Source organism: Tetranychus urticae, chromosome 1, assembly GCF_039701765.1.
Source record: "Tetranychus urticae isolate SD_2017Ah chromosome 1, NJAU_TeUrti_SD_1.0, whole genome shotgun sequence".
Lineage (NCBI taxonomy): Eukaryota > Metazoa > Arthropoda > Arachnida > Trombidiformes > Tetranychidae > Tetranychus > Tetranychus urticae.
The window spans coordinates 28383016-28408123 of NC_142958.1; the positions used below are offsets into that span (position 1 = coordinate 28383016).

Below are 25108 nucleotides of genomic sequence, written 5' to 3' on the forward strand. Positions count from 1 at the left end.
AGGAAAAACTTTTTTTTCTAACTTTTCTCTCATCTGTGGCTTGGCGATTATCGGCTCATCTTGAACTTTTTTTACAGCATTTCTGTCCTTTTCTTGTTGTGTTTTCATTTTTTTGTTTTGTTTCTCCCTTCCATTAAAAGAGAGAAGATGATGAAAGATAATAATGGTGATGGTGATGATGATAGGGAATTTGCCTTCAAGGTGAAAAGGTAAAGAAGACAACACATAATTTCAAGAGAAATGAAGAATCATGGAGAAACATGTTCTCTTGCCATTATTATACACTTTTCACTTTTTCTGCCTTTTCATTTAACAAACATATTCTTTATCAAATCAACAATAAATATCAATAATTTTACAAAAATATTGTTACTTTCAATCGTTCACTTAACATTCATCTTTACTGATGAAAGCAAAGTGATGCTGATAACAAGTTTCCTCTTGTACATCATCATTATCATTACGTTGATTATTATCATCATCATCATTTACCATCATCATTATCATCACCAATTCTTATTACTTTTTCTTCTTCTTCTCTGTCTTATTATCTTTTCTAATTTGTACAATAACAATGTTTTCATTTGGATCGCACTTTTTTTCCCCTGTCCATTGGCATCAAGATGCTTGTTGGCTTTTGTTTGATTAAAGAAGCAACAATTTATACCAATTGCAATGGACTGAGTAATGATGATGAGAAAAGGGAAGAAAAATAAATTAACTTTTTGCTTTTGTTCAGACGAAAAATGATAACTCAATATTGACTTAATAAGGGAAACCAATAGAATCATCATTATCAACAGGATATGGAAAATGAGTTATCATAATTTCAGAGTAATTATGAGATTGTCATGCAATGTTCATCAAAATTTTTACCTTGGTGTAAGTTTAAATAGACTTTCACGATCAATGAAAAATGCTTCCAATAGCTTGTGTTTAATATTAGACTTTGGATAATTTTTACCTTTAACTTGATAATGGTTTCAACATTTGCAGATTCAGTTCGTGATCAAGATAAATATGAAGGCAAGTTGAGGTTGAAACGACACTTTTGCAATTCTGAGTACTTTCGGGCTCCAGCGAGTTTCAAATGGCTTTTGTTTAACTAGAGTTGATCAACTTTGCGGTACTTTTCCGTCCTTTTTATCGTCTATCCGGATTCGTTCCCAAATGGGCAGCTTGAACATTTGAGGTTCTCTCAGGTTCAAGGTTTGGAAAATTTTTATGAATCTATTCCTTGACTGAATCTAGTTGAGGTTCATTTTCTGTTCGTGCTGATTGGGTTTCAGTTAAAATCAGTGAATTCAGTGAATCGATTCTCAGGAAGGAAATTATATTTTACCAAAGAACATTTTTCAAGTGAAAATTGAGATTCTTTTATCAGCCGCACAAAAGATATTGATGATGGAAGCAGAAATTCATATGAAGGTTCATGAAGATGGGGATAAAAGAGAGAAATAAAATATGTACTTTTCAATTGGAATCAAGTTATTCATCCATTTGCAAGATTATTTTTCCATCTTGAAATTCGAAGCTAATTTCTTTTCTTTCCTTTTCCTGGATTCGTTTCCATTTTATCGCTTCTCAGTTCATTCCAAGAATTACTTTATAAGAAATGAAAAAATATATTCCTTCACATTATCTCTTTAAACACACAAAAGAATTCAAAAAAATTATCTTCGTCTTTGAAGAAGAAAAAGTGTTCAGAATTTTGCTGAGGAATTCATTCTCTGAGAATTTCAATACTTACACATTTCCATCAACCAATGAATTTTCATTTAAATAAATATTCTTGTTTTGTTTTTGGTTTCCGGTTACAATGAAGGTAAAAATGGAAGCAAAAAATGATGAAAAAAGTTTCAATTTTTTTCTTTTTTTCCAAATTCGAAGTATTGAGGTGAATGAAGATGCAAAATCTGAATAGACTCTTCAGTTTTCTTTTTCCATGCAGTTCCATGTTGAATGATAAACATCGTTTCCATGTCAATAAGTAGCTAAGCTATTGTAAATACAGAAGAAGAAAAAATTATGACAATCGCATGAGAATTCAATTGTTCAATATTATTCAATTGTAATCGATTCCGTTTCTTACCTTGTTATTGTCATTCCTTGAACCCTTTCTTGGGTCCAATAATTTGCTTCATATTTTTTCCCTGCAACTCTTTTCGCATGGAAATGCTTTTCTCAAGAATCAACAGAATTTGAAAACATGAAGAGAAGAGAAAAAAAATGAACAAAAAATTTTCCTTTTTCTTGAAGCTTCTTTCATTTTGCTATTCATTTTTTGTTTCACTAAAAGTTGAATAAAAATGTAAAGAAAAATGTAAATTCCCAAGTTCCCATGGTGAATGTTCCAATGGAATAATCAAGTGAAGACAAGTTTTTCATTCATTTATCTCCGGGCAATTCATTAGATTTGTACATGATACTGTTACATGGTTACGACTGATTTTCAGATGAAATGTTCTGAGTTTGCAGGAAAAGAAATAAAATTGAATAAAAAAAGAATAAAAAACAAACTCTTTTTTTTGCAAATTTTTTGCTTACAATGTGCATGATTAATGCGACCATTTCAATTTGATATTATTTTGCTGATTAAAGGCCATTTGAATAAACTTTAACAAATGAGAGGGAAAATTGTTGAAGTCAGTCGAAAGCAAATTTTGAATTTTGTGATGCTTGGCTCAAAATTTTGCTTCTTCACCATGAATTTATCATTCCATGACAAGTTTAATCTTTTGAATATTTTAACGATCCATTTTCTTTCACTTTGAGACTTTTAATTTTCAATCAATTGAAAATTGTTTTCCGATGAATAATTTAGATTGTGACGAGTAATTTTCAATGAAATCATTCAAGATTCATTTCTTGTGTAACTATTGGCCCAATCGACTTGCAGATGATTTCCACTTAACTGGCAATTTGTGTGATGAGAAAGCAGTTTGCATTGTAAGCTGAATAGCGTTAATGTCGATCACAATTTAATCTTAGGTTGATTTGGTTGATGGGCTGGTTCATGGTGTGATGTTTGGTATAGTTTATCATAAACACACAATAGAAACCAAAGAAAGATTCAAAATTTGACTTAACACCATTCAAGATGAGCTTAAGGTTGTAAAAATGATATCAGGTTCAGTTATTCAAATTGTAACGCCATTCAAATAAACCAAGAGTAAATAAATGAATACAAAATTTTATAAGATGAAAGCCATTGCCAATGAACTGTATCACAATTGGTCCAAGTAGATATTGTCAATGAAACTGTCTTTTAAACGCAACCAGAGATCCCAAGAAAACGTGCCACTTGACCTGTTAAATGAAGGGTTAGACCATTTCGGAAATCACAATATTTCACAGTTTATACAATTGTCACATATGTATCTAATTACCAGTAATAAACCGTAAATATTTCCTAATACAAATCGGAAAAATCAAAAGTCTTCTTTGCAGTTGCGATTCCGGGTTAGTCCTTCCAAAATAACAGTTGACCGTAGACCACACAGATGAACCAGTAGAATTACCATTTAATATACATTTAAAGCCACTTAAAACTGTCGGAATAATCAAAATGAAAGAAAATTAAAATTAAAACGAAAAAATAAACAGCGAAAAAAGCAAATCAATTACACAGCAAAATTACATAAGATTACATAAAGACCAGAAATTAGGCAGAAAGAGTTGACAAGCAGCAACGCAGTTGCTAAGCGTTTCTAGCGGTTCATTCAAATTACCCAACAATTACAATCAAACATGAAAATTTGAGAAATTGATTTTTCTAATAAACAAATCATTGAATCGAGTTCATTCCAATTCCTTATAGCCATTCATTCCGTATCAAAAGAGAAACACAAAAAATTCGCTAATTTCCAAATCTCAGTCTTGCCTGAACAGAATCTAACAAAATGAGAAAATGCAATTAGATTTATGTCTCTAACCATTTATTCATCAACATGAATTTCTCATTGGAATATTGATTAAAAGTTCATGACAATAGCCTTCATTTGCCCGTTAATAATGAAAATGTTCACCTTGAAATCCATTGAAAATGGATGAACACTTGAACCTTAATTCTAACCCTTTTAAGGAAACTCTTTTTTTCGCTCTCATTAGAGGCTTCACTAAATAGCAGTTCATTATTAATTTGAATGTTTCATCTTTAATTCTGTGAAAACATGTAAACACACTTAAGACAATAATGATTATTAACACTCTTCCATTCCTCATGAGATTATTTTAATTGAATCTTTTTACACCTTTTCCTTCTTATCCATTCCCTGTTAGAGGTAAATGAAATGAACAAACAAGGAGAAAAAAAAGAAAACATTTTTACCAGAAAAAAAGCAAAATAATACAGACACAAATCATGGTAATTGTTTTCAAGTTGAACTTCACAACAAATACCATTTCATGTTAACAACGAATGTTTCAACAGAGAAAAGCAAATTAGCTTTTAAATTTGAAACAATTTCACCACAACTGAAAAGTTGAAACAAAAACCTAATTGTGACAACAAATTCAAAAAAGATTTCATGATAATTCATCTTCAATTTGCCAACTTAAATGAACTTCAAACAAGTTTTTCCTCTGAATCCTAATCATGTTAATGAAACAACAAGAAACAAGTAAAAGGTTAGCAAACAATTTGACTGACAGTTTATCTGATTATAATTATCAGAAGTTATTATTATTTTCAATTAAAAAAAAGTCAAAAGCAGTGAACTTGTGAAAGATGAAAATATAATGAAAAAATATGATGGAAGTGAAGCAGAAAAAATGGAGTAAAAAGTAATTTTTTTGTTCCTTCGAACAACTTTTCTCTCTCTGTCAGGATTCCCAGGGTAAACAGTTTCAGAAACGGAAGTGACAGTTAAAGGTACAAAAGGGTGATGAGGAAGTGAAACAAGACAAGTTGAAAACGCCTTTTCAATGTTATCTAATGAGGATTCCCATGTAAAGGAAGAAGCGAAAAGAATCTTTTTTTAGCAAAAAAAAATGATTAGAAAATTGTTAGTCAAAAATTCATTCCAACCTCAGACTTGATGGGACTAAAGGTTCAACTGTTTCAATATCAACCTTTATCATGTAAATTTGAGAAAAACTTGCCATTCTTCAACCTTCAATATGATTTATCATGAAATTGGTTGTCAGAATAGAGTGATAATGACACTGATAATGAGTGTTAAAAAAGATGTCTCTTCCGAGTTTGATTCTGTCGAAGGTTCAAGAGGAAAACACTCCTTTGGATAATTATCAACAGAATAGGAAAATCAATTGATTTGGTGAATCTTTAGGTGAGGTTCTCAGCACTTGAAGTTTAGTTTTCTCTTTAATTGATAACCTGTCCAATTCATAAATGCATGATCAACGATTCAGCCTGCAGGAGCAACGAAAATTGATTCAATGATTTATGGTAATGATAAAAGTTTTTTTTTCAACTTTTTCTCTCTTCTCCAAAAGTCTGTTTTTGGTGAAAACCGAAAATATGATTGAAATGAACAGCATTTTGATTGATGCTGAACATGTCGTTGAGCACATTTCAACTTTTCTCCTTTTCTCTTTTCCATTTGCCAATTGTATTGTTAACACTTTGAAACGTTGAAACCATCTTTTATCACTGTAATTGATCTATGAAAGTTATTCGCTATCACCTCGAGCCATTTACGGCATCACCTTGTTAGTACATGTGTTTACCAACTGAGCCATTTGTAATTACAATGACCCAGAGTTTCAATTAGACGCTGTTTCATGTTTTCCATTTTTTTGGGTAAAACTTTACATTCTTTGTGCAATTGACTCCAATAGGCCAGCTGACAATGTGCAAGCCCAAAGGCGTCGATTCGGTGTTGGCATAATCACAGTTTTTCGTTTACTTTTTGCACTTAAGAGACTCAATTTTATCATTACTTTTCACCTTGTTTGCTGTTGAGTGCACATTTCGTTACCTCAAAGACACTTTCCTGTTGAATTTATTTAGCACTTTTGGCGATAACTTTCGTGCTTTTGAATTGTTTCAATGGCCAACATGCAATTTTACGGCATTTTCATCTTTTCCCTTTTCTGGTTTCATCAAGTTTTTTTACTGCTCAAATGGCTGTAAGGTTTACTGAGGAAAAGGGAAAAAAGTTATTTATCTTTTGGTTCGTTTTATTTAGTGTTGAATATTTGATTAATTGATTTGAATTTGACTTTTTTTTGCGCTGCAATTTTACTTGTGTTGACTTGCAACCATTTAGTAAGCTTAAATATTTTGATTGAGTTGATTAATTGATTAAAGATGAAGTGAAAAGTGTATTGAGCAAAGTGGCAAAAGAACTACAAAAACCCACCAAAAAGTTCGGTGATTGATCAAGACACATGTAAAGATTGAAACGGGAAAATGATGAAACTGAATTGAAAAGGTAAATGAGAGTGTTGATGGTGATAAATGCATGTTAACCAAGTAATGAAATTAACTGCAGATCAATGAAAATGATGAGCAAATCAATTGGAAAAGCATTTTACTCAATTTAAACCAATGATGCTAATTTTCAATTTAAATCTTTTACCTTTTTTGATGGTTCAATTGAAGTAGTAAAAAGGGAAAAAGATGCCTTTGGCTTGAATGTCGTCACAGAAATGATTCTAATGGCATTTGGCTGAGAGCATTTAACACATAATCGCGTTGAGAGTTGACCCCTTAAAGTGGTAAAACATATCAAAATGATATTCACATTTAGATTCATTGTAAACAGAGTGGACATGGCGAGAAGAGAGAGAAGAAAAACTTTAATTTGACTTTGATGAATGCGTAAACTTTTGGTTATAATTATGGCCTCAATGAAGAGCGTAAATATGAAAGAGAGTGCGAAAGGGCACATATTTAATAAGCCAAGGAAAAAGAAGAAGAGAAAAGGTGAAAAAAAGGAAACCTGGAATATGAAGGGCGCTCTGAATCCAGCTTTGAATCTCTTCTTTTTTTCATCTTTTGCCTGTTCGCCTAAAGCCAAAATATCATCTCAATCAATCTCGCCTTGTGCGCTCTCTGGCTTTTCCTTTGGTTTCCTTTGGTTTCAATTTTTCCGCTCTTTCATTGCTCTTCACTTGATGATTTGTTTCTTTCTGCTTCGCCACGGTTACTTGGCCTCTTTGCAGGTAACAGTCATTTTGCTTTGGTGTAATTACAATCATGCTAATCAGAATGCACATTTACGACAACAATAGCAACAACTTTTTTGGCCAACAAAGAAAAGATGAAAACTAAAGTTGCCTAAAAATGATTAACACAGTTTAGAGACATTTTGCTTCTCGTTTCCTACGGAAATGATTAGGTCGTTGGGTTCGTTGGCAGTCGAGGAGGAAGCAAGGGCGTCAAGTTTAACAGCTTTTTTGCATCGTCTAATTATGAGTTTTACTTGATGCAAAGGAAGTTTAGTGTTGGCCTTATGGGATAATTAAGTTTACCTTTTGCTATGTTTTTCATGTCATTTATGAACTTTTAATGAACAGCAAAACAAAAGGATTGACTCGGTATTGAGCGTGCATTTCATCAACTTTTACCTCGCTTTTTTCATCATTTCAAAGTTTCAAGTTTCTTTTAATTGATATTTTCTGCTCATTCTATTCATGATCCATGAATAACAATAACCTGGTGTAAAATGAATAGAGTTGAGTCTTGTTCCTCTTCTTCTTTTCACCCAAATGATGATCATGATCATGACTTTGAATTTGCTCATTTATCATGTTACCTCCATTTACAAGTGATTATAATTTAACCTGATAATAATCATAATAATCGTTGTTGGCTGTGTTGAGTGAACACAATATTTTCTTATAATTTTTATACCTTTTCCTTTCCTTTGGTGTCTTTTAGGGTTTTGTGTGCTTTTCCCGTTCTCTTGTTTGTTTAATTTTTTGCCTTTTTTTACAGCTTCTAATTCGTGATGAATAGATGATGGAAGCAAGTAAATTACCAAAATCAAATTATGATGAAAAATAATAAACCAGTCAACAGGGTAAAGTTGATTGTTATCAAAATATCATCATATTAGTTCACAACAAGAAAACTTTTTATTTTCTCTTCAGATATTAATATACGATAAAATAAAATTGCAAGTAAAAGGTAAGCAAATGTGGATCACAATCAATGGGAATTGAGGCTCAAAAATTAAGCTATTATAAGTTATTAATAAGAATTAAGTGTTGCACGTTTAGCGCAACAATTTATCAATTATTTTCATCCTTTATAATTGTATTTATTTGATGAAAAAAGAATGCAAATTCAAGAGTTAAACTTGAAAATTGGTTGAAAAAGGATTTGATTTTCAAACGAACAGAACTTTTTGCAACTATAAAGCCAAATTTTAATCAGTGATGAAAGTTTTGTCTTTTATCTCGAGTTCCACTCTTCGATCAAATTCGCTTCCAAAAAGCATGAGGTTCTTTATGAAGCCTTTTGTGACTCTTATGAGTTCTTTGAAAGTAAAGTAGATTGGAATAGAACGAAATGTTCAAGATTTTTTTGAAACAAAAGGAGCGACGAAACTGATCGGAAGAACCGAAACTGATGGAAACCAAGATTTTCAGTGTGTTTTTTTCTTCTCGTTTCGTTTTTGTTTTCGATGTTGATGAGTTGTTTCCAGCCAACTATTGTTGTTGAGTGAACATCATTTCCAGAAATTTTTGGAATTTGTTTTTCTATTTCCATTAAAAATGCTTTTCTCATTATGATCGTCATTTGAATAGACAATTAAATTGCTATGAAAGTGTCTGAAAATTCCGAAATAGCACACTTGATTGATTCTTTTTGAGTTTACAAAAGTTTTCTCCAGAAAGTTTCAAATTTTTGAAAATCATTTTCATTTCACTTAACTTTTTTTGTATCAAAACTATAAACTAATAACAGCTTCGAAACAAATTAACTGTGGAAACAGTTTTTAGATCAATTTTGAAAAGTAATTTGATAATAAATTTACAATCAAAAAGTCAATCAAAGTTTTGAAAAGTTTGCCCAATTTGACCAACAAAAGATTAATAATGAAAGAGAGAAAAATGTGGAAAATTATTTTCAAAATTATTGAATATCGACCAATGTTATAAAACGTTAAATATGAGAGAGAGAATCAAAAATGGGCAAATTGTTTAAATGTGCCAACAACTCATAGAAACACTTAAAGCATGAGAAAAAATGAAAGATGAAACGAAAGATGGTAATGATGAAAGGGATGAAAAATAGTGTTTGAATATATCCTTCTTGAGTATAAATGACCATGCATTTTGTTCAATTTAAAACCAACCAAAACAAAGTAAAGTTGTTCCCATTTTAAGCATCAGCCTCACTACTCATTATATCATCAAAAAGATCGTGAGATGCAAAGAGAAGGAAAAAAAATATTAAGAAAAGGTAAGAAAAGGTAACGATACAATCTTGCAATGATGTTATTTGCAAATTGTGCTAACAAAATGTTAACATTATTTGGTGCAAAGAGAAGCATCTTGAACCGCCTTTTTGCCCACCTCAACCTGATCCAAGCCAAAGAACCTCCTTAACCAATATAATAGTTTTGAACAAAAGTTAATCTCAAAAGTATTGACTCTCAAGAAGCTGAAAAGGTTAACTTTCATCAGCTCGTTATCCCGTAAGGCATCAGTTTCACTCGATTACTTTTACTTTTCCGTTTTTGTTTAGACTTTTGTTAACTTTTTTTTCCTCTTGAGTTGCACCTTGTTATGAATAATCTGAATTCAAGAAAAGATCCGTTTACAGATAATTGTAGACTGAATTGGCCAATCTTGTTTCACTAATTGTTGCTCTTTTAAACTTTAAATAATCTGCAAAACACACCTTTAATCATCAAGTATTGCACTTTAATTAGAAGCTTGAATAAGTTTGGAAAAGCAAATGTGCTAACGATCTTGTTTATAGCATAATTATGCCGTTTTACCGCAAAAAATTATCATTTCTATCGACATTGTTTCCATCTTGATGAATCTTGGTTTCAGGAGAAAAACTTTTTCTCCAAAAATCTTCTTTTTCCATCTTTAAAAGTCCATTAAAAAGACTGCAAACACTTTTGGTGGTCAAAGATGATTAACAATTATTTCGTTTGCCATTTTATTATAAATCAGATAACTGAGTTTGATAGAGGTGAGAGGTTATTAAAGGAGGAAAACACCCAATTGATGTTGTTATTTTTATTAGATTTTCAGTTGAAACAGTGTTGAGGGAAAGGTTCAACATTTTTCATTATTAACTAGAGGAACCTTTGAACCAGATTAGTTGATAAAATAAATTGATTGACTGAGGCAGATTAAAACGTTTTAAAAGGTTTACATCAATTGCAATACGTGCCAACGTTTTAGAAAATTTTGCAACAGAAAAAAAGGAAAAAATTTTTACTTCCAAAGCTCCCTACTGATTGGAAATGATGGAGTAACTTTGATAGGCTGGGATGGTGGAAAGCACAGGGTAAAAGGGAGGAGAAACTGAGCTGAATATTGAATCCAATCAGAATTGAATCAATTAACGTTTTTTTTTCTTTATTGTTACACAGATGATAATGAGGATGAGGATGACTTTTTATCCCCATTTTTCAAGTAATCTCTTTTTCCATCAACTTTTTTGCTTCTTCTCTGACCATCTGATGCGCTAATCATAATTTCATCACACAGATTATTAATGGCACCTTGGATTGTTAATTGAAAATTTTGAACTCATTTATTAATCAACATTATCTTTATCATCACGACATTAGTATTCATGAGAAAGTCAACTTTTCTTCATAATTAATAGGATTAACCTTTTTTGCTCGTTTATTGATTGTCCCAGTGCTACAATTGAATCGCTAATGATCAACATTTAATTGCACTTAAATGAATTTTTCATCCATTTTCTGTCTCAGTTTATTGGACAATATTGATGTGCATAATTATAGCTTTGATTGATTACAAGGCTTTGTCAAGGGATCCATCAACTCATGCAATTTAACCAATTAAACGATTATTAATTTATCAATACTAAATGCTGAATAAAAGGTTGAAAATTATGTTCCTTTTGACCGAAGCTTCTGTTTTAATCGAGAAAATCGAGTTTCTTTTTTATGCATTTTCTGAGCTCAAGACTGAAAATTTCTCTGATCAAGAGTTTTCGAGAAAATCTCGTTCAAAGCTCAAACTTACATTGATTTTGTCATGGAATCAGATATTCATATATTCATCTTTTCGTGCAACTTTGCTGCCTAGATTTGATTGCAATCGAAATTTCGATTTTCCATTCTTGACTTTGATTCGACAATTGTTTTTCTGAGTTTGAGAGAAGAATATTTTATGGTAGAAAATTTGTTTCGAAGAAAAACTTGTCTTTGAATCTTTGACTTGGAAAAGCTGGAATATTAATGTTCTGACCTTTCATCATAATTGAAGTAATTTTGAATTGAAACGATTTTAAAGGTTTTTTGGATTATTCAATATTCAATTTGAGTCTTTATTTGGACTTTTGTAACGTTTTGTCGTGAAAAGTAATGAATAATAAAACTTAATGAAAGTCAAAATTTGGCGACTTTTAAGTGGAAATTTGATTAAAACTTTTCTTTTCAATTAATCAATATTGATTGATTGGCTTATTATGCGTCGAGCTAATTGCGTTTACCATTGAGACAACAAATTGAAATTAATGGGAAAACAAGGACAAAAAGCTCAACATTTGAGTTGCATTTTGTCCTTTCTAATCAAATGTTTGTTACTATTTTGGCTCATGATAATTATTATTGACAAAAGACAGTCAAGATGAATGCAGGAAACAAACGTGAAAACAATGAAAGACCTGATAGAGCCTTGAGCAAGAAGATGAGGCAGATGATAAGGTTTGGTGCAAGAAGAAGAAGAAAGATGAATGATGATGAAAAATTATTAGATTTAGTGACTTGAGGAGATAAAATGAAAGTAATCTAATAAAACTGGGAAACAGCAAAAATATGATGTAAAGTAGTGGATACATGAGCAATGAATATTCACAAGTGGATGGCGCCCGAGGGGTTCAACGGTGCAAGTTGATTTGTGCAGGAATCGAAAGAGAATCAAGAAATTGGAAAAAAGAAGAAACTTTCGATTCATCATTTTCCACTGAGACAATGGTGATAATGAACTGTCCAGTGATGAAAGGTGTTCCAATGAAAGGAATGAACTGAGCAAAGTCAATATGCAAGTTGAGCAAATGTCATGGGATGAAGACGAATGCAAATGAAGTCTGTTTACTGTTGACTGTTGATGCAATGACATCGACTTTGACGGTCAGATGAACGCTTTGAGTAAACAAAGTCACTTGGCCAAAAGCAAGTTGAAAGCAAATAACATTTCTCTTGCTTTACGAAAATGTAAAGTTTTTAGACTTTCATTTTTGTCTTTTTTCGCTTCTTGTTCCGTCAATCTACTGATGAGTTGACAGTTTCATTGGTCACTTTATTACCATTTTATTGGCTCATCTGGCCATTACTTTTTTATTATCATTATTGATATCATTTGCCTGTCTTTCTGCTTTGCAGGTTTGCACCGATGCTTCAAGTTTTGCTGATGAATTGAAAAAATTTATTCTCAACTTGTTCTTGTTCACTTAGGAAAAGTCTATCTTGTCCTGTGTTCGTGTTTACCAAAGCTTGTTTTAACTTCGGCAAATGGAGCAGAAAAGGAAAAGTAAACTAACCAGTGAAGGAAGATAAAGATTTTCATGTTGATTCAATTACAGAGCAATTGTATCCATTCATCAGAACATTGAGTTTCCATGAACACCATTCAATGATTGGTAAAATTTTAGAGTAAAATGTTTGCTTAAATAAATCTTTTCACTCTTTTACTCGTCAAATTAGCATCTCAACATCTTTGAGTAAATTTCGGTACAATCGAAGAGCCAAATAAGATCCAAAAATCTTCGTTCTGTCCTGAAACGCACTAAACCTCTTCATCAGAAACATTTTTTTTCTCGATTCTAATCTTTCCTCAACTCAACCTTTTGCGGTTTTCATTTGATTCAAAACAATGATAATCGCTTTAATTGACGAACCAATCTTTCGCCGCAAACTCATCCTTCAAAGTGGAGATGAAAAACACAAAGATATAAACACTTGTTAACCAGTAATTGATGAATGAGATTAAAGATGAAGAAAACTGAAAATCCCAAGAATAATCTGTTGGCTGATTAAGCTTTGATAAGATGAAAAATGAGCTCAAAGTTGGTCTGAAACCATGAATGGGCCAAGTTGTTGATTACTTTTTGGCATCTCTAACCATCTCTACTTTCATCTTCATCTTTTGCCAAAAATAAAAGAGAAAAAAAAGTTTAAATGAGAAACAAAATGTTGATATCAATGTTTGTTTTATGAGCGCAAGCAGCAAATGAAACGGTGAGATTATTTAAAATGATAAACTTTTGTAAACATTTACCTTGTTAGAATGGTTGAAATTGCAGGTGAAAATTAGATTGAAGTTTTTGTTTAAACATTTATTACTCTTTCATCTGATACCATTTAACTTGTTAAGCCTCTTGCGTTAACCTTAACGTTGCGCCTTTTTGTGTTCCCCTGACTCTGGAAGGGAAAACAGAAAAAAAAGAGGAAAAGATGTTCAGAGAGATCTTAACTGGATAACAAGAAGATGATGAAAGTAAAGAAGAAGAAGAAGAAGAAATGATTACAAGAAAAACAAGGTAAGGAATGAAGGTAAACATACACCTTACATTTTAACATAAGTCAAAAGTTTATTTCACCTTTTGCTCTCTTCTTCACTGGGAGAGGTCCTCAACACCTTATTTCTTAGCGATGCTTCTTAACATTTATAATCATTTACAATCTTCCATCATCATTATCATCATCATTATAAGAGTTGATCAAGAACCGCGATTGTTATCATCAACGAACCAACCACAACTAGAGAATTTCATTTTTTCCTTTTTTCATCTTTTCTCTAAAATGGAAATTCTTTTCCGTCTTGGTGACAAAATTTCAACTCTTTTTTTTGATGACTTTTCATGAAATTCCCTTCAAAGTTGAAGTTTTCAAGAAAAGTGACAGTTTATTTAGAAGGCAAAAATGAAGGCAACAGTAAAGAGTTACATGGTGAGAATGGTGATGAACATTGATTGTTATTCATTATTTAAAAATCTGAACAATTCTGTTAATTAACCTTACCCTTGATGAGCATAACCCTCATGAGAATTTGAAAGTTTCCTTAATTCCTTATTCTTCCTTTTTTTCCTTTGTTTTCTGATAAACACTGGAAACATTCAACGCTCATAATTTATTCACTCATTTATCTGAATTAAAGCTAATTGGTAAAGTTAAGAGTAAACTTTAAAAGCCTCAAGCTTGATATCATTTTTTGTTCATCTTGTTACGAATTTTCAGCTCATTTTTTCCACATTTTTTTTCTTCTTCGCCAACTATTCTCATCATTTTCAAGTTTCAATGCTTTAACCAATCCAGGATGATAATGTCAAGAGAGTTTGAATGTTTCAAGAAAAACAAAAGTTTTCCAGTTTTCAGGTTCATTTTGAAAATTGGCTGCTTGTAACCATTAATGATGAAGCGAAACTTGTTACATGAAAAATCACTTTTTACTTTTGAACCCTTTTCTTTAAGTTTAATCCCGATTGATTGAAACTTTGCATTGTTACATGATTGAAATGAACTCTACGATAATGATGATAAAATGGCTTCGAGTTTTTTTCTCTTCTCTCTGTAAATAAACTGTAATCTGGTTGGCTTTTGTGATTATTATTACTATTTTTTTTGGTGACTTGAACAAGAATAATATCGATTGACGACTTAAGGCAAATCATTTCTGGTTGATTGTCAATTCCATGATAATGGAAGAGAAAAAAGGAAGAGATGATAATCTGATGGTAAAAAGAAACTCCCAAGTTGTACAATTATTACCATTATTGGACTGATATCGAAATGAAGCCAATTCCCAATGCAATTGATATTCATTTCTTATTTTAATATCAGTCTTTGCTTACTTTTCCCTCTTCTTCCTTCTCTCTCCTTGTACCATTTTCACTCCCCAACAACGGTAACTTTAATACGGCCTGAGGATCCATAATGTGCACATCATCCAATTGCCTTTGGTGCTTTTACTCTCCTGGCCCTCTTCATCCAGTTCACCCAAAGTTGCCTTTGCTAAGGCAATGTGACTTGGAAAGGTTTACTTTGCAAGTTGCTCCTGGAAACCAAGGAATCTGGAAATTCAATGTTTACTTGAGTCGCTTCATTGACAACCTTTGAAACATTTAGATTGAGAATTTGATTAAACTATTTAAGATTCAATTCTCATAATTCAACTATTTGAATAATCGATAAATTTATGATAATTTATGGTACATTTGGCGATGAATATTGAGTTTTGATTGGAAAAGAGTTTTTTTTCGTTTTCATTTGTTGCATTTTCTTAGTCAATGACCAGTGGTTTTGGAGTGTTTGATCAGCTGTTTGATGGTTTTTGTCATTTGTTAATCAACTAGTTTCAACTTGTTAGTCTTTTCCTTGGCTGTTGAGTAATTATTGGAACGATTCTAATGAACGATAGATGGAACTCTTATCCTGTTGCTTCAAAGTAAGGCTGAAGTAGCTTTTTAGAAAGCTTGAAAAACATGTTTTAAAGGCTTCATTTTTTGTATCCTTTAATAATGATCATCTTTTATCCGAAAACATTGAACTGGCACGGAAAAACAGACCAATTTTCCACTTAAAGTTACAAGAAACTCTTTGTATTTTCATCTACAGAGCATAACTATCCAAGTTTGTAAATAATCCAATTCAAGTGAATCCACTTCATGGAAACAGAAGGTTCAGATTTACAAAATGTTTTTCATTCATTGGTCACTCAAACTCACAAGAAACAAAAAGTCTCATAAAGGTTGCATTTCAGTTAAAACATTTGTGAGTACTCTATCAGGGGATGAGATGTAGAGCAACACAAAGTGATGTGATTTAGTATAAAATCTACCAATAAATTACTTATTCAGATCTTTGATGAGAACAATTCACTTTAATTCAATTTAAGCACAATTATTAAAGGTACACAGGTAAAGGTACAAATATTAGAGGCTCAAGAATATGAGAGAAACGCTCATCAACACTGAACAATTTTCTTAATTGTTGACAAAATACCAAATAACACATAAATTAAATTTACTTACTGTTGACTATTTATATCAAAATTAAAGGAAAAGGAAAGAGCTAAAGGTAAAAGTGAGGGAAAGCTAAAGGGGTTGATACTTAATGACAAACTGTAAAATGAAGTGAGACAAATAGTGAGTAGATCCCTTACAGATGCCCCCACTTGATTCGCAGTCGGACTTTCAATAAGTTCGAGGGCGAAAGAAGGCGAACTTTGTCTCGCTGAATTTGTAAGGAATTGGTCTAGGTTCAGGTATGGAATAAACATAATTTTCCTCATCATAGCTTGAATTTGCAATCTTTGTTTCTCTCTTTTCTTTTGACATGTATTTGTACATTGCTACATTTTTAATTAAATTCAATGGCCAATCTCCAATATACTTCATTATATCGCTGAGCAATCCTGACATAAGATGATTCTTTGGATAAATGTATCCATAATAAGGTCCGTAAACTCTAATTGGTAACGTTTTAAGTAATTCGTTATGAGTTCTTTCGATGCGTTCATAATCAATGAGATAAAGATACATGGTATAAGCAGCATCGATAAGTGACGAGTGTTCTCGTTTTTGAGTAAGTTTACCGAAGAGAGTAAAAATACAATATTTTAAACCAAATTGCGGTGCATTTCTACGACAGTTATAATAACTTGAAACACAAATGATGCGTGGCAATAGGTAAGAATGATCTTCTTTAGTTATTAGCAAATTTTTGAAGTCTTGTGCTTGTCCGGAAACTATTATACGTTTATACTTTCGAAGTATTGTGATTACTTTTTGTCGGACAGTGAGAAAATGAGGTGCATTTTTGAGATGATTCCAAGTTAAACCATGATGTTCAGTTAAATAATCATGTATTGCAGTTTTTGCATGTCTAACAAATTCATTTAATACAATTTCACCAGATGAATCGACGATTGAGATCCAACATGGGACTTGTATTATTTCAGTTTTATCATCTGAAGTTTTGACTCGAAGTTGAAGGTTTTCGATGTCAATAGCACAAGCATTTAAATTATCTTCATGTAGTATAATGTTGTTTTTTGCTATTAGCCAGGCAAAATGTTGAGGTGGTTTAATTTTTTCATTCAATTGAATTGAACAAAATTCTGCTTTAACAGTTTCATGGAATCTTTCTCTTCGTTGAGCAGTTTTAAGATTTCTTTCGACTGAATTTCTTCTTTGATATTCATGCCATCTTCTTTTCATTAAGTTAGCATAATCACTTGATTGCTTTAAAGTTGGACCAGGTTTGGAATCAGGACGATAAGAAGTTGATGGAATTGAGAACAATTGCTCATCAATTTCTGGTGGAATAGCAGGTTTGAAGTCTGGAGTGACAATTACTGATTTTACTTTCTTAAATGCTGGTTCAGATTCAGTTGTTGTTTTAAATAATTTTTGAGATTCATTTTGAGATTCTTTTGGTTGATGGATAATTGTTGAAGAGAGATCAGGTTTTGTATATCCCTTTACTAATTGTCTAAAAGCTAATGAATCCTTAGACCTTTTTCTAATTTCTTGATTTAAATTAAATTCAATTTCTCTTTGTTTTTGTCTTTCAGCTTGTCTTGCTTCTCTTTCTTTGGTGTATCTTGCTTTTTCTTCTTCACTTGTGAACCAATTTCCCCATTCAAATTGATTATCTTTTTCATTGACATTATCTTTTGGTTGTGAGTCAAACACAGGTTCACTTGTTACTGTAAATTTACGTTGGTCATATTTAATTGAATTGAATTTTTGATTCGAAGTTGATTGTTTTGGTTCAGTGGTTGGTGGTTGAGAGCTTTTAACTGATTCTATCTCAGCTGCCAAATTAACAATTTTTTCTTTTAAGTTTAATAGATGAGCAGTTTGTCTTTGAAATGAACTATGGAAAGATAAACCATAAACATCTTGAGCGATGATGTTTCTATTTTCCTCTGATTGTTCCGTGTTTCCAATAGTTGATAAATAATTTAACATTGTATTGTCTTGGACGAGTTTAGGATCGACAATATTGATGAATGTATCGGCTATAAATGCAGGATCAAATTTGAATTTACTTGAATTGAATTTACATTCATTGATGTGTTTTATCATTAATTTGTAGAAATTTCTCTCTGAACAATTTTCATAAATACAGTTAACGGTGAGAAGTTCTTGTTCATATTCTTGTTCTTGAATTAATCTCTCAATGATTGTCACCTTTAAGCAAGTTGATGAGATGCAAAATATTTTGTTAATGTTATTTAAAGTTGTTCCAACTGTTCTTTCATTGTTTTTCATTTTATTAACTAATACCATAAGGTAAGAACATCTTTCACAATATAAGTCGAAACAGGATTCGCATCGAAATGGAGAGATTGCTAAGTGATCACAAAGTGCACACATTTTTGAAATAATATCAAATCCAATATTATTTGAAATGGTAAACCCAGGTAATGGTTTTGAAATCGCAATTGCTGTCATGATGCTTTCTTGAGGAATATCTTTGATTTTGTTTCTAATTTTCTGAATTAGGAAACGATGGAAATTTTCTTTGGTATCAATTTTTGAAAGTGAAAAGGATAAATTTAATTGATTTGCCATCGTAGATGTGATAAATATTGCTTGTTGAGCGTGGATTGAATTGAATTAAATTGACTTTTAAGTTGTAAATTGAGTATTTGAATTGCCTTTGTTTTGGTGAAAATATTTGAATGTTGATTATTTAATTTAATTGTTGAAAAGGTAAAGTAGTTGACAAGAAAAGATGAAGATTATAAGTTGTTGAGTCAACCAAGATTACTTCGTACCACAACGTACTTGAGTCAAAATGTTTCCTCCTTCAATTTCGCTAAAATATAACAATTTCTTATTCAAACTGATTAACAGTGAAATATACTCTTGAAAATTTCTGCTTATAAGGGTGTTTTTTTTGATTGGTTCCACTATGATGTTAGAAGGTCTTGATTAAACACAATTTTAGATGGTTAGAGCTTATTGCTCGTTAAGGTTTAATCAATTTTATAGTTGACAATTCAATTGAATTGAAGGCTTAATAATAATAAACACAAATTAATCACAAATTGAGAGATTTTGCTCATCAATATTATCACAGTTAAAGATTCGGATTGAATCAAATTCAATTGAAAGCACATGTAATGTTGAAAGCGTTGGATTTGTTTATCACAGATAGATTTTTGAGATCATTTATTACACTTTTTGATTGATTTAATTAAATTAAAGATTGAATTTTTCAATTTTGAACACAATTTGATGACTTGTTTAACAAGCAGTTTAACCTTTGCAATTAACTAAGGTGTTGAACAAGATTATAAACCAATGGGTTAGAGCTTTACTCTCAGTAACTCTTATTTCTGTAAATTCACAATTTCACAGGTAAAGAATTAATTTAATTTTGAGAGCGAGCTCATCAATGATAAACACAATTATATTATAAATATTTAATGCAATTGATGATTAGGGCAGCAATAATTGAATTAAATGCCGAGTAAACACAAGTAATGAATTAATATAAATTAACATTTGTTTTATAATGGAAGAATAACGGAAATAAAAGTAGAGGGAAACCAATGTTACTAAGACAATGAGGTAACTAAGATTTTTGCGATTCATCGATTATCAATTATTTTGGTGCCTAATTTAAATGTATTATTTTTTGAATTTAATTGAATTTAAGGTAAAAAGTTGTACTAAATTGTTTAAAGCGAACTGTTTTAAGATGATTTTTATGAGATAAAATTCTGATCAATTTGATGAAATTGATGAATGATAATTTATGGTGTTTATAACACTATTAAAATCGATTTTTCAATCGTTGATCAACTGTGTTTTAAACTAATGATGAAGATCAGAAGTTTTTTTTTTTTTTTTTTTGAAGATTCAAACAATATTGAAGTCAACATCGTAGTGAAAGATTCAGACCACGTTAGGAATTTCCAAGTGATTCTGATGGAGTGTGATTATAACTTATAATGTTTCTGGTTAATTGTTTGTCCCAGTCTTTGATGTTTCCATCAGTTGACATTTTAATTAAATTGCCGATAATACCATTAGTTCTTTCAACTAATCCTTGTGATTCGGGACGGTAAGGTGTTGATTTTACATGTTTAAAATTGTTTTCATTCATATAATTTTTCATTTCATCAGATCTAAAACATGGACCATTATCTGTTTGGACTTCTTTGATTGGACCAACTATTCTAATAATATACTCAATAAAATCAATTGCTTCCTTTGATGTTTGATTTTTATACGCTTGAGCAAAAACGAAATGGGTTAACATGTCAACAGCGACGAATAAATATTTATTTCTTAATTTTGAGCTTTTGAATGCTCCGACAACATCAATCTGAATTCTTTCTAAAGGAAGTCTTGGAATTGGCATAAGTCTAGGAACATGATCATTTTTCGTTTTATGTTTGTAGCGACCACAAATATCGCATAATCTGATTTTATCACGTATTATGTTGTTCATTAAAGGAAACCAAAAATTTTCTCTTATTCGTTTGATCGTTGGTTTAAAACCAAAATGTCCTCCAAGTGTTTTTTCATGATATTCACAGTAAATTTTTTCAATTAAATTTTGAGGAACATAAACAGCTAGTTTACCGTTTTTCATTTTGCGGCATAAAAGATCGTTCTTTATAATGTAATTTTTATGTTCAATTTTGTTATTAATTTCATTTTTGATTCGTTTGATGGTTGAATCTTTTTCTTGTTCTTCATGAAATATTGATTGCTGTTTACTGATTTCAGGATGAGTTGCACTAAAAATTATATTTTTGATTACATTATTATCGATGATTTCAGGTTGTGCACTCGTTTCTTTTAAATCATTGATAAATTCTTTGATTGTTGAGATCATAAATTCTTGATTTTCGTTCTCATAAAGAGTTTCAATATCACATTTATCATTTTTAAAATCAATTTGTTGTGTTTCAGGATTTTCATAAGATGATGTTGATGCAGAGTTTTCCATAATTAAATTTAATTCAGCTGTATCAAAGTGATGAATGTATCTGTAAAAATCTTCTTCGTTAATTTCTCCTGTTCGTTTATGTCTCCATTCATTACTACGTGAAAAACAATCTGCTGGATGTTCGCTTCCTTTGCGATAAATAATTTTATAATCAAATTGGGACAAAATTGTTGCCCATCGATGCAATCTAGTGCATTTAAAATTAATTTTCTTTAAAGAGCATAAAGCGCAATGATCAGAAATAATATTAAATCTTTTTCCTGATAAATAGTGTCCATATTTAAGAACACCGACAATCACAGCTAAGCATTCTTTTTCAGTGATTGTATAAGCAAATTGATGTTTCGCTAACTTTTGTCCAAAGTAAGCTACAGGACGCCAAGCGTCATCCTCTTGTTGAGTTAACATTCCTCCTACAGCGATTGAGGATGCATCAACTTCTAGTTGATGTTCTTTTGAACGGTCAAATTGACAAAGTTCACAATTTTCAATGAGTGATTTCTTAATTTGTAACCAATTTTGTTGATGAATCTCTGTCCATCTAAATTTCTTTTTCTTAGAACATAGTTCAAATAAATTTGATGCAAGTGTTGAATAATTTGGAATAAATTTAGCTAAATAATTAAAAAGTCCAAGTTGACTTTGTAAAGACTTTACGTCTTTTGGAGGTTTAAAATTTTTTAATCTTTCTACTTTTGCCGGATCAGGTTTGACAGATTTTCCTGAAATAATATGTCCAAGGAACTTTACTTCTTTATGCCCCCACTTGCATTTATCAGGTTGAATTTTAAGACCGATTTCTTTTATAATATTAAATGTTTGCGCTGCATTCATTAATAAATCGTCGAACGTTTTACCAAAAATAATGACATCATCAATGTAAGCTAAACAACTTTTGTAAAGGAGTTTACCAAAAATTTTGTTGACGAATTGTTGGAAATATGCCGGGCTATCAGCAAGACCCATAGGCAGTCGAATGTATTGAAACTTCCCTGTTTCAGTTACGAATGCAACCTTTTCACGCTCTTCAGGTGCTAATTCAATTTGGTGGAAGCCCTGAGCGAAATCAATAGTAATAAAATAATTGTAACCAGCAAGCGCTTGAATAAAATCTTCAATGTTAGGCATTGGATAGTTTCTTGTTCGCATTAATGAATTCAATTCTTGAAAGGATGTAACTAAACGATAAGTTCCTGGAGTTGACTTGGCAACTAAAAAGGCAGGTGAACCTCCTCTTGATGTTGATGGTTCAACAATGTCATTTTCAATTAACTCTTTTATAATATTATCTAAAATTTCTCTTTTTTCTGGACCAAGTCGGTAAGGATTTAATTGTGGAATAGGATTCATTCCTAAATCAATTTTGATGTTAACTACATCGGCTGGTATTTTTCCAATATCGTATTTAGATTTGGAGAAAACTTGCATGTAATGATTGAAAAAGTTATTTAATTTAATTCTTTGTAATTCAGTTAATGATGGATCGATGCCGTTGTTTAAAGTTGTAAGTAAATTACTAATTTCAGAAGGAAATTCCTCTCTTCTTTGATCAATTTTTCTTCTATCAATTTGTTTGTTATAATTAATTTCATTCAATTCTGGTATTAGAATATTATTGACTGCAAAGATTGGATTTGTTGCGGAGTTATCATTGTTTTCATTCTTTTGTTTATTCTTATTTCTCTTTTTAGTGTTTTTAGGTTTTTTGACTTCATTTTGTTCAGTAATTTCAGGACCATACATTTTCAGAAAATGATTTGAGAAAATTTCATCAAAATGCAATTTGGATGGCACAATCATGCTGACATTAAATCCTATATAGTGACCTTTGTTATAATGTAAAACAGACCAAATATCATGGTTAATAATAAGAGCTCCAGTATTGCTCCAACGTGCGAAATTTGCGCCGAGAATCAACTCATAAGGCAGTCTATCAAATACATAAATCTTCAATTGAGTTTCAGAGACTGGATTATTTACTCTAAATTTAGCTTGAGTGACACCTCTAGCTAATTGTGGATCTTCAGAAAAACCGATAAACTTTTGTGGAACGCGATAAATTCTTAGACCGAGTTTTTCAGCAATATCAGTGCGAATAACTGAGACACCAGCACCTGTATCAAATAGTGCATGAACTTCTATGTCCGTATCTACAACTTTAATTGTAACTTCAGGTAAAATATCTTTCATCGATTGATCAGCTGATGAATTGATTCTGTAATATAGTTGATGACTATTGGTGTTTCTTCTCGGACAATTATCTGATGAATGAGCGGGATCAAAGCAAATGATACAATTTGCTGCTGAACTTGTTGATGCCTGATTATTAGAAGACGGATTGGTTGATGCGTTCGGATTAATTGTATTGTTGGTATTGTTTGAGTTATTTTGATTGCTATTGTTTGCTGATGGAGTTGTTGGTCTCTGATAATTATTTCTCGGACCTCGATTATTTCCTCTTCTTTGATTATAATTTCCTCTTAAATTTGGTCTATTTTGATTATTTTGATAAGGTCTCTGTTGATAATTCTGTTGATAATTTCTAGGTTGATAGTTTGGTCGATAATTTTGTTGTGGGACTGAATTAGATTGCATTGGGTAGTTTTGATTTGAATTAAATTGAATTGGATAATTTGGTGGTGAATAATTTTGTTGTGGATAAACAGGTTGTTGCTGAATGATTGGTTGTTGCATTATTGGTTGTTGTGGAATGATCGGTTGCTGTTGGAGGTTTTGTTGAAATTGTTGAAAACCTTGTTGCTGATAATTTGGTTGATAAATTTGTTGTTGAAATTTGTTTGCAATTGGTTGGTTATTATTCATTTTACTAATATATCTCTGTAATGCACCAGCAACTCTTTTAGTTGAATCAATATCTTGTTCATGAACAGCATAAGAAATAACATCTTTAGGTAAACTTTGAAGTATCCAATAAGCAATACTAATATCGTCAGCATAAGGCATGACTGTAGTATAAGCATTTTCCATAGCTTTACAGTAAGCTTGTGGATCCATACCAATTTGAAACTTTTGATAAAACATGAAACTTTTTGCTGCAATTAATTCAGGTTCACCAACAATGTCTTTTCTTACTTCATTAATGACATGTTGTATTGTTATCTTCGGATATCTTTCTTGAAGGTTAATGATTATATTTAAAATGTCTTCAGTAACTCTTGTTTTTAAAATACGAATAGCACGATCTTCGGAAATTTTGTAACAATTATTAATCAATTTTTTATATCGTTCTAAATATGCTAAAATTGTTTCTCTTTGGCCGTCAAATTTTTCTATAATTTGATCTTTATTTAATTCAATAAATTTATCATCAGATCTTGTTTCATCAATCATTTCTTCATATTTGACCTTTGAGGTAGGTAAATTTTCATCGAAAGTAACTTTTGATTTAGGTTCAGGTTTTTCATCTGTTTGATTATATCGTTCGAAAGGAAGTGAGTTTGGTCCATATTTATCTTCATCTACACTAGTTTGATCTTGTACCATTTGTAAATAACGTTTGATTTGTTCATCGGTAAAATCAAAATCTTGTAACATCAATTTATCTAAATTAAGATCATCATCGATTCCTGCTGAAATCATTGTTGCAATATTAGCTTCTGTTATTTTATATTTTCTTAATCGCTTAATATTGACTGGAGTTTCTAACCATTTTTCGTTGAACTCTAAATTGTCATTCCATAAAGATAATGAATCGATTGCTTTATGATAAAGCGCATTTGTTCGTAAAGCTTCTTTAACTATTTTAGTAATGTAAGCTTGAGGCATAGTTTGTTTAAATTCAAGACCAAGTGTCGTTGCTGTTTCTCTTTTGACTTGTTCAGTAGCAAGATATTCTTTAACCTTAACCATTGTTGGTTCTCTGAGTGTTGAAAATGACCACTCACTAAAATTAAATTCTGTTTCTTGTGTTGTAGAAATTTTGAAAGCTTGAGTTGAAGTTATAAATAGAGATGATTGATTTGAATATATAAATCAGAATT

General features: G+C 31.1%; 1 protein-coding gene and 1 long non-coding RNA gene across 3 annotated transcripts; both read right to left on the minus strand.

Annotated features, from left to right (window-relative positions):
- Positions 1 to 304: 304 nt before the first annotated feature.
- On the minus strand, positions 305 to 3642 carry LOC112539647 (uncharacterized). 2 transcript variants are annotated; one of them, XR_016199736.1, is made up of 5 exons: positions 3390 to 3642; positions 2093 to 3309; positions 1751 to 1999; positions 877 to 1374; positions 305 to 680 (listed from the first exon to the last, which is right to left on the minus strand). It is a non-coding gene; the product is annotated as an uncharacterized LOC112539647 (long non-coding RNA). The 2 variants fall into 2 exon arrangements; XR_003083613.2 differs by lacking the exon at positions 305 to 680 and having other exon boundaries at positions 1313 to 1604.
- Positions 3643 to 16060: 12418 nt separating this feature from the next.
- On the minus strand, positions 16061 to 18628 carry LOC149094902 (uncharacterized). The gene has a single exon (XM_089266504.1). The coding sequence runs from the start codon at positions 18590 to 18592 to the stop codon at positions 16325 to 16327; it is 2268 nt and encodes a 755-aa protein (XP_089122630.1). The 5' UTR covers positions 18593 to 18628; the 3' UTR covers positions 16061 to 16324.
- Between the last annotated feature and the right edge of the window lie 6480 nt (positions 18629 to 25108).

Coding starts and splice junctions, on each gene's coding strand:
- LOC149094902 (XM_089266504.1), bottom strand. CDS start 18,592: ATGACAGCAATTGCGATTTCAAAACCATTACCTGGGTTTACCATTTCA.